This window comes from Leopardus geoffroyi, chromosome D2 (genome assembly GCF_018350155.1).
Source record: "Leopardus geoffroyi isolate Oge1 chromosome D2, O.geoffroyi_Oge1_pat1.0, whole genome shotgun sequence".
NCBI classification, from domain to species: Eukaryota; Metazoa; Chordata; class Mammalia; order Carnivora; family Felidae; genus Leopardus; species Leopardus geoffroyi.
In genome coordinates this window covers 38453947-38464287 of record NC_059334.1, presented here as the reverse complement: position 1 = coordinate 38464287, position 10341 = coordinate 38453947, and the positions used below count along the sequence as shown (strand labels likewise).

General features: G+C 52.8%; 1 protein-coding gene across 4 annotated transcripts in view; it reads left to right on the top strand.

Moving 5' to 3' along the window:
• The first annotated feature begins 800 nt into the window (after positions 1–800).
• The window catches only part of DLG5 (discs large MAGUK scaffold protein 5), a 130346-nt gene continuing 120805 nt past the window's right edge, over positions 801–10341 (top strand). For 2 of the 4 annotated variants that reach the window (XM_045437793.1, XM_045437791.1), the window contains exon 1: positions 804–1636. In XM_045437793.1, coding sequence (XP_045293749.1) covers positions 1333–1636 — 304 coding nt within the window. In that variant the 5' untranslated portion in view covers positions 804–1332. Of the gene's footprint in view, positions 1637–10341 lie in introns of all 4 variants that reach the window. The other 2 variants (XM_045437792.1, XM_045437794.1) reach the window with 2 other exon arrangements.

Below are 10341 nucleotides of genomic sequence, written 5' to 3'. Positions count from 1 at the left end.
TGCCTCGCTAGAATCTCGGGGTGACATCTAGGGGGTGCACCTCTCGTGTGAAAAACACCAAGGGCTCCACCACAGAGCCCCCCTCCTTCTTCATCTAGCAACACATCCCCTCCTCCAAAATCCAAACCCCTCTAAGACTCGGGGACCATCAACCAGTCTCAAATAGGGGTGAGGGGAAACATCCTGATGAAACGAGACTCAGGGGAGTCTACTGGGAAATTATCTAGGGGTTCCTGGGAGTGGGGGAAATCTCACATATTCAGAAGAGGTCTTAATTTTGAGACGTCCAAATTCAGGGGGTCCCCACCCCCCTCATTTGTCTCCAGGCTTTATTTTGGAGTTCTCAGGTTGAAGACCCTGGATTGGGGACAGGGTTTTGTTTGAGGCCGGCTCCAACAGCCTGGGGGCTGGCCGTGTGCCTGGTCGAGGAGAGTAGGGGTAGCCTGCTACTTCCAGCGGGTTCTCTAACTCCGAGTCCCAACCCCGGCTGCGCTCGGGCCTCGGGGCCCCGGAGAGCGAGCGGGCGAGCGCGGCGTCCCCGCCTCCCGGGCGGGCCGGGGGCGGGGAGGCGGGGAGGCGGGGAGGCGGGGACCCCTCCCCTCCCCTTCGCCATCCCTTCGGGGCCGGCCTCCCGGGCGCACGGAGGGACCGCGGGGGAGGGGAGAGGGCGGAGGGACGGGAGGCGGCGGCGGCGGCGGCGGCGGCGGCGGCGGCGGGGCTCGGGCCTTGGCTGACCCGGCGGCGGCGGCGGCGGCGGCGGCGGGGCCCCGGTGAGCCGGGCCGGGGCGGCCGCCGAGCCGGGCCCGAGCCGTCGGGGGCCCGGCGAGCGCGGCGCCGGCGACTTTCCCCGCGGAGTTGTGGTCTAGTTTGGGGGGCGGCGCGGGGCCCCGGAGCCGGGGCGCGATCTCTCGCGGGGCCGGCGAGGGAGCGGCGGGCGGCGCGCGCGGAGGGGGCGGGGGAGCATGCCCGGCTGGAGCCCGGCCTCGGGGCGCGCCCCGGCCGCCGTCCCCTCCTCCGCCTCCTCCTTCTCCTCCTCCGTCTCCTCCTCCTCCTCCTCTTCCAGTCCCGCCGCCGCCGCAGCCAACATGGCTGCGCTCCTGAGCCCGGGAGGCGGCCGCTGCTGAGCGCTGCTCGCCGCCCGGGCCCCCAGCCCGCCAGGCTCCGGCCCATGGCCCCCGCGGCCCCGCGGCCCCGGGCGCGCTAGGGCTGCAACCGAGCGCCCGCCGCCCGAGGCCACTCGCCGCCGCCGTCTGCCCGCCCGCCCGCGCGCGCCCGCCCGCCCGCCGGCCTCGGGGAGCCGGAGCCGTCCGCGGGGCGGGGCGGCCAGCCACCATGGAGCCCCAGCGCCGGGAGCTGCTCGCCCAGTGTCAGCAGAGCCTGGCCCAGGCCATGACCGAGGTGGAGGCCGTGCTCGGGCTGCTCGAGGCCGCGGGAGCGCTGAGCCCTGGCGAGCGGCGGCAACTGGACGAGGAGGCGGGAGGCGCCAAGGCGGAGCTGCTGCTCAAGCTGCTGCTGGCCAAGGAGCGGGACCACTTCCAGGACCTGCGGGCGGCGCTGGAGAAGACGCAGCCTCACCTGCTGCCCATTCTCTACCTGAACGGCGTCGTCGGGCCGCCACAGCCCTCCGAGGGCGCCGGTGAGTGGCAGACCCCCGCGGCCCGGCCTCTCGGACCGCTTTCCACCATCTCTCTTTGCAGCTCTGAGTCGGGGGAACTCGCTAGGGCCACTCATCCACCTGGCGCCGGCCGCGCGGGTGGAGCCTTCCCTCCCTTAGCGGGTCTGGGGAGGGGGCCCCTGCGTGGTCCTCTACTTCGCACCTCCTCCCTCAGTCCCCTCCTGTCGCTGTGAACAATGCCCGGCACTGTGGGCCTTGACTCTCCGGGTGCCACGGCATCGGGGTGCTCCCGAGACCAGCAGGTCCAGCCGCGGGGCGACCTCGGAGGGATGTCCGGCAGTCTCTCCTAAGGCTCTTCATCATCCACCAGTCATTTTGGAGTCTCTGCTAGCTTTTAATCGGTGATACGGTCTAGAAGAATGGAAATTGGGCCAGGACTGGTCCTCCTGAATTCTGGTCCCTGCCACCCCGTTTGATGATAACTGGTGCCGTTTCACTTTCTGGCTCTCTCTGCTCCCTTTGCCCAGAGCTCAGTCTGTTTGCTCGCCCAGACTTGTGCTTGATTATGCACAATGCCTGCTAGGTTTCTTTGGAAACTGTGGGCCTGGAAAAGTTGGGGAAGTTGCATTGCACCATGGGAAAATCCTAGTAGTGGCTGCTGGGGCTCAGATCCCTCCCTGGCGGTGCTGAGCTGCCTGAGGAGGGAAGGCTGGTGGCTGGTGCCCTTGGGTGATGGATTTGTGAGTATTCCTGTGTGTGTGTGTGGGGGGGAGAGGGGGTACTACTGGGTGTTTGTGATAAATGATAGGCCTGGCCTGGTTGGGGAATGTGGAAAGCCAGCCTTTTAGACAGAAGCTCGAGGAAAAAGGCACAGCACTGAGGAAGGAAGAGAACCTGCATTTATTAGGCACCTACTGTTGTGGCAGGCACTCTGCCTTATTACATTTATTGTTACCATTCTGTGAGCTGTCTACTTATTATTACTTTGCCAGACAGAAAACTCTGGCTTGGAGTGGTTAAAATGCTCACAGTATTAGGCACCAGGAGTTTTCAATTATGACCTATCGTTTTGTTTAACACGTTCAGAGCCCGAAAGTGGCAAATCCCACCTTTTCTATGTCTTGTCCTTGTTTTAAGAGTGAACGGAGAGGGCTGACAAAGCCGCCCTGAGTAACTGTAGTCCAGAGGCTGATGAAACCCATTTATTTGGCTGTTAAAAGCCTCACTTATTAAGGGGGTGATTTTATAAGCTGTTCCTGGTTAGAGCTGCAGTGTATATTAGCCATCTCAACCTCACATCTTGTAGTGGAGGAAACTGATATACAAGGAATAAGCTGCTGGTCACACAGTGTACATCATTTCATCGGTGGTCCTCTGTCTCCACTTTGGGATTTCTGACTCTAGCATTTATATCCCTCAAGCCTGCATTCTGTCCCCCCAGTTTTGGTCGTATTTGAGTCGCTGGGCAAACCCAGTCTCCTGGGATGGTGGTTTGGAGGATGCTGAGGAGGGCTGTCACATGTGTCCATGAGGATAGAGAGACAGGGAACTCTCACTGTGGTAATTGTTTTTCTCCTTAATTGCTTTCATCTTTCTATTTTTGAAGGAGAAAGTTTGTCAAGGAAGTGCATAAGTTAGAGTGCAGACCCACGTCCTCCCTGGGATGTGTTTGAATCAGTGCTAGCTTTAATCTCTGGAATAGTTGGACGGATTGCCATTAGTTAGTTCCCCCTGCTCTGTGCCTGGCAGAGGAGGTGGGGCCTCGCTTGGGCTGAGGTTGTAGGAGCTGGTCCTGACCTCTGAGGAAAGGATGGAATATGGTTTGGGTTTTCCTCCTGAGGGCAGTGATTGAAGACCCTAGTTTTACCACAGAGCAGAATTCTGTGGCTTTCCAGAGGGTCATGCAAGCCTCAGGAAAATAGTTGTCGGGGGGAAAGTTATGTTCATTTTAGTTAACGCTTTAGAGAAAAATTAGGGCAGCATTTGGTATGGCAAAGTAGAGCTTCTGGGGAGGGGTGATGTGGTGTGCAAATAAACAGTAGCGTTGGGACCTTTGTAAAGGATGAGTTATTGTGCACTGGTTTTCCAACTTTTTTTTTCTCTCTTTTAGCCAGCGAGCTCTTCTTCTGGGGCAAAGCTCAGTACAGGGCTGGAGGCATCTTTCCGTAGGCACGCAGGTCCATGGCTCTGCCTGTAGTCAGCCTCTGTGCAAGGCCCTTGCGAGAGCCCGAGAGACAAACCAGCTGCCTTCCAAGGATCCACAGCATCAAGGGGCAGCCGTTTGTCATGTCTACTTTGCAGGTGCTGCCATCATCCAGTTAGGGACTTTCCTGGTGGTTTCCGCACCCTTTGTGGGCCCCTGGTCCAGAATGCCCATTCCCTGGCTGGCACCTGTGCGCTGGGATTTTGGTCCACTGCAGGCAAATGATGGCTGGTAGCTCCCCACAAGGGCCTGGAGCCCAGGGCGAAACTAGCCTGGGAGGTCCTGGGTAGGTGAGCCAACCATGGGCTCATGCTCAGAGCCCCAGACATTTATAACCCACCGTGCTCAGACCTGGGGTATGAAGATGACTAACAAGCATACCATGTTGTTTTATTTCGGGGGCAGGGACATTCCTATTCCAGGGTTGATGGTACCTTGCTGCTCAGCATTTCAAATCTCACTGCATACTTCCATGTCTCACTTAATTCTGTAGCAACCCCAGGGAGATGGGGGTGGTGGTGCCTTATTTGCATTGCACTGGGTTCCGCACTCACATCTCTATGGTTTGAGGACAGGTCAGAAGTTGCAGAAAGGGGCAGAAAGGAGGCTGAGTCGAGACTAAGCTCAGTGCTCCTGGTTCCGTGTTGGGGTGTTTTTCCTGTCACCTGATTAGGCCCCCTCAGTACAATTTCAGGCCATCTCTTACATTCGGAAACTCTGGAATTATGAAGCCTTTCCTGTCCCAATACATGGATCTGTGAGGAAGAGGTGATCACCTTTGTCCCTGCTGGCAGTGGTAGTAAGAGGGAGGACTCTTGTTCTTGGAATGGCTCAGGTGTCTCATGTTTTTTCTGCAGGTGTACCAGGATCTTGTTTGGTCATTCAGAACCTGCTCGGTCCTTTGTCATTTGTTTCTCTTTGCTTCAGTTACTGACACCTCGGTTTTCTCGCTTGAAGACCTTTGACTGCCTGTCCCTGGAGTGAGGGTCCTTTCCTGGCCGGAAGCCTCAATGTCTTCATCTGTGAGATGGGGCTAAGGGTGCTAGGCTGCCTGTCTCAGCCACTGGGAGGGAGGAATGTAATTGGGGAGGATGGAAGTGCCTGGTCCTGTGCTCTCCCCAGGTGGGGCTGCACTGCAGATGGAGACAGGGGTGGGTAGGATGTAATTCCAGCCCGCAGCTTGCCACCTAGTTGGGGGAATGGGTCACTCAGGAGAGTGACATTATGCGATAGATCAATTGAGTGATGTAGACACAGGTAGGCTTTTTCTTCCTTTTAAAACACTGATTAGCACATACTTTCCCTGAATACTCTCATCTACCTCTAGTGGCTCTAAGTACCACCCAAACGTGAAGGTCTTCTCAAACCACGTCACCCCAGGCGTCTCTTATGGGACAGAAGTGGCAGAACTTGGTAGCTGCTCCTGTGTGCTCAGAGATGCAAGTTTCCTTCTCATCCCCTCTGTGTGCCTTCTCTGCAGCATCCTAGCGAGCTGCTGACTTGGCTTCCCCAGAGGCAAGAGACTGGAGACAGCGATGGCTGCTGGACAAAGGCCTTCGAGGAGGGACTGGGGCTCAAGCTGGGTGTCAGAGAGGCCGTGTGGACGTGCAGAGGCAAAGGAGGAGGACGTGCTGGTTCAGATTGTGGAAATGAGACCAGCCTGAGCAGAAGGCGGCACAGGCTCTGGGTGGATAGGGGATCCGGAGGGACTGCGATGGCTAGGCTGAGCGAAGGGTTTGGATGGCACTACGAATTTAGACACTGTGCACTTGTCAGAAGTTAAAGCAGGAGGAATTTTTTTTTTTTTTTTTTTTTTTTTTAAAGGACTAGCTTGCCAGGCTTTTCCAGCAGGATGAGAGCTGGTGACTGCCACTTGTCAGGTGTGGATTGTTTATTATTCATTAGAGATTTCCTGGGCCTTTTGTTCTCTATCTGCTCTCTTCAGGTACCAGCTACATCGTCTTCATCTACTCCAGCCTGGAGGGTCAGCAGGGACGGAGACATAAGTAAAAGTTCCAACCATTGTAGATTTTCTTTTGGTTCTTTTAACTGTGTTATTTGAGAGGAAGTGGTGGAGGAACTTGAAAGTAAGCAGAAAAGAGAAATTTATTGTATAGTATTCCAAGAGCTTGGGATGGATGGGAGAAACCAGCCTTGGGGTGATTGATCCCCGAATGTGATGCTTTTCCTGTGGGCCTGGAGCATGGTCTCAGGACCCCAAGGATTTCATCTTCATGGCCCCTGGCCAGAGACTAAAGGGAGCTCAATCTAATCAGCCCAGGCAGAACATCTTATGGATGGGTTCTGTGTGGCCAGACTAGGGTCTCTGTCCATGTCAGGCCCAGTCACTGTGGCCAGGGCTAGGGGACTAAGACTGGCTCAGCAGCTGACACAATGAATAGAGTAGGGTGATGGGATGCTGTCACTGGCAGCCCGTACAGTATCATGGTTCTTTCGACGGGGGGGAAGTGGTTCTCCAAAGGGAGGGTGTTGGTGTGGCTAAAACATCAGATGAATATCCACCATAGGTGGTCCCATCTTTGTATGATGATGCAACTCGCAGGCGAGGTCATCACTGGAGTGGGGTGGGGCAAGGTGGCCATCTTTTACTAAGTTTTAGACTTTGAGCAGAGCAGTTCAGCTTATCTCCTACTCTACAAAACAAATGAAACAATAACTGCTTCACTATGCTATTTGACAATCAGCACGAAGTTATTTTGTTATTGTGGCGAGCAATATAGCCTGGAAGCAGCCTTAGGACCAGAAACCTGGCATTCTCCTGATTTTTCTGAGAGCTCCTTGTAAACTGTGCTAGAGCTGTGTTTACCGTGGCTGTGGGTCATCAAGAGTAGAATATAATCTCTCTGAATTCACTGTTGTATTCCTGATGCCTAGAATAGAGCCTAGCCCAAGATAGGTGTTCAGTAAATTTCTGTTGAATGGATGAGTAGTCTGTTGTGTGTAGAATGAATGGTGTGTCCTGCGTAAGTCCAGGTTCTCTTCCGAAATGCGTTTATAAGTGGTGACTTCGCGGTGACAGAAGGTTGTGGGAGTGTAGGAAGGCTAGAGTGAGTCCCAGATGCACACACGGATGTCACCACCCACAGTACGTCTGTGATGGAAGCAGGTGGTGTGACATTGATGTCTGAAGTTCCCAAGGTTACCCATCAGGTATCAGCACGGTGGGGCTGGCTGCCAGGAGCCATGTGGAGTGCCCACATTGGCTGTTGAGGGATTGGAGAGACCTTTCCTTTTCACACTCAGAATTTGAATATCAGCTTGGTGTCCTCGAAAGAGACCTGGATAGGGATCTGCTTCTAACTGTGCGACATCTTGACCTTGGATGAGCTTCTTAGCCACCTGGTGCTTGGGGGTTTTTCCAATGTAGCAGTCAAACTAGAAGTTTAGCATTGACAAAGTAAGGGCTTGCTCAGTCCAGTGGGATTCTCAGCACTGCCAAGGTGGTATTAGGTCCAAGGAAACTTGGATTAGGAAACTAGATTCTGAGGCTTCTTCTAGGTCTGTACCATGGTTACTATTTTCTGATTTAGTGTTAGGGTTGAGTGATTTTTTTGATACTCTGGCTTTATATTTCCTGAAAAAGTGAGCAGACTAGGGGAAATGTTTGTCTTAGGTTTCTTTGTTTTTTTGCCCCCTACCTTGTTCCAGCCACTTATATATTCTGCAGACCAGTACAAGGGGGCTCTTCAGTAATTTCTGTAAACTTGGGAAGGCGTGAGCCACAGAAAAATTGGGCATAGAGCAAGGGGGCTGAGCTGCTTATCAGTCTGCACAGAGGGTGGCCCAGTCGGTTAAGCATCTGCCTTTGTAGCATCTGATGTTGTAGCAAATGTCAGAATTTCCTTCCTTTGTATGACTGAATAATATTTCATTGCATGGATAGACCACATTTTATTTATCCATTCATCTGTCAGTGGACATTTGAGTTGCTTCCACCCTTTGGCTTTGTGAATAAAGCTGCTATCAAAGTTGATGTACAAATACCTCTTGGAGTCCCTGCTTTCAGTCTTTTGGGGATATATATACTGGTAATTCTACATTTGATTGTGTGTTTTTTTTTTTTTTTTTTTTTTTTTTTTGAGGAACTGTCCTGTTTGCTTTGAGTTTTAATTATGAAATCCATAAGGTCCAAGCATCTTGACTCAAGGATGAATGGCCTGGTTGGAGTCCAAGTTCCAACATTTTCTTTCCTTTTTTCTTCTAAAACTTGTAGATTTTTGCCTGCAGCCTACTTTGGAAAGTTCAGGACAGTTTCTTTGGACTTTAAAGAAAGATTTCAGTTTCAGTAGTTGTGTCTGACTTTTGAGGCCAGAAGTTAACTACAATCCCAGCAACATTCACATCTGGCAGCTGAAGGGTGTTCACGCATCTCCGTCTCGTTTCCAGTACTAATATCTCCATCCCCAAAGGCCTTGAAGTATGTTTGTTATTTCTGCTTTGTGCACACTTTCTCCTTACCCCACTCTGGGTTGGTTTAGTTTGCTTTCTCAGTCTTGGATCCAGGGTAATGGCTAGCAAGATTTTCTTTCAAAAGGCCTAGGTCAGCATTTCCCAAGGAAACGTCTTCTTAGCACTGGCCTGGTGGGATGTTAGTGGTGTTACTTGACGAGAGGGTTCTGTGGTCAAAGCATTTGAGCAGTGCTGGTTTGAGCAGGTCATACAGGCTCCCTTACTGGGAGCCTCTTGAGAGCCCTAATAGGCCAGTATGCTTGGAGATTTCACTGGAGTGGGTTCACCATGCAGTGTTTCCCGAACGGATTTGACCACAACATCTTTTTTCATTGAGCATCTTGCGACATCAGAATTCTGAGAAGCGTACTTTCTGGAAAATTTAGCATTAGTGCACGGAGCTGGAACATCAGTGTACGCCATCTTTTTTTTTTCAAACTTTCTCCCCGTTCTCTCTCTCTTGGGGTGCCGGACCTTGAACTTCCTCATCTCCTAAACTCCAGTACCAGCTGACGTAGGCATGTGCGATTCTGGGGCCAGATCTTTTGGATGTGTGGATAACTTAGATATGCCGTAGAATCTGGGACCAGAAGATGTTGAAGTGGTGTGAACCCTGACCTCTCTGGGCCTCCATTTCTCCAGTGTGGCTCGACAAGAATGAAGTTTGACTTCATGATGGCTGTTCTTTCAGATGGTTAAACCTCTTGTGGTCATTGTCGTCTTTTTTTTTTTTTTTTTAAGTAAGTTCTATGCCCAATATGGGGCTTGAACTTACAACCTTGAGGCCAAGAGTCGCATGCTCCATCAGTTGAGCCAGCCAGGTGCCCCCCGTCTTGTGGTCTTCTTTAGGTCTGTTTTATTTTAAATATTTTTTTTTAGTTGTTTTTTTTTTTTAACGACTATTCATTTTTGAGAGACAGAACGTGAGTGGGGGCGGGGCAGAGAGAGAGGGAGACACAGAATCCAAAGCAGGCTCCAGGCTCTGAACTGACAGCACAGAGCCCAAAGCGGGGCTTGAACTCACGGACCGTGAGATCATGACCTGAGCCAAAGTCTGACGCTTAACCGACTGAGCCACCCAGACGCTATTTTTGAATATTTTTGAATATTTTGAATATTTTTATTTTATTTTGAATATTTTTATTTTATTTTACTTTTTCCAATGGGCTCCACACACAGCATGGGGCTTGAATTCATGACCCCGAGATCAAGAATCACACGCTCCACTGACTGAGCTGGCCCGGCGCCCTGTCTTGTGGTCTTCTTTGGGTCTGAGTGAGTAGGCTTGGGCTTTGGTCCCCAGTCAGGGTTTCCGGGGCCACCTGGTGAGCATGTGTGATCTGTCCTGGTGGTGTGACACCTGCAGGTCCGGGACTGGCTAACCGTTGGTACTGGACTGGGGAGCAGGAAGATAGTCTCTGCCCTGAGAGTGCTACGTCATTTCTGGAAAGACCGTTGACACAGAGGAATGAGCCAGGTGGCTCAAGCATCGGTAGTAGGTTTGGGGCCAGGGAGGAAGGCCATAAGACTGGAGACGGCTGGGTGTCACGAACTGGTCTTGGGGCCTCCCACAGACTGGGATTTAAATCCTGGCTCTTCCATCTTAGGCTGTGGGACTTCAGCAAATTGCCTACCCTCTCTGGGCCTTCTTTCTCCTTACCTGTAAAAAGGCTAATAGTATTCTCCCAGGGCTTTGGTGAGGACTGAGGCGATTTATGTGAGGTGAGGGCAAGCTACTGGAGCTGCTGCTGCTCTTGGGAGAGTCCTGTCCTTGAGAGCCAGTGTCCCACCTGGGCTGGGAGTCAGGAGGTATCATAGGGCCCATGCCCTTCCTGGAGTCAGGGGAAGTCTAGAGTGTGCACGGACCAGGAGGCCCATCTCCTTGGGCTGCTCAGGGCACACTTTCACGGTTGCTTTGGTCCTGGAGCCTACATTTGTTTTTAAAGTTTATTTATTTTATTTTTGAGAAAGAGAGAAAGCACGAGTCGGGGAGGGGCAAAGAGGGAGAGAGAGAGAATCCCAAGCAAGCCCCTCACTGACAACCCCAAGGAGG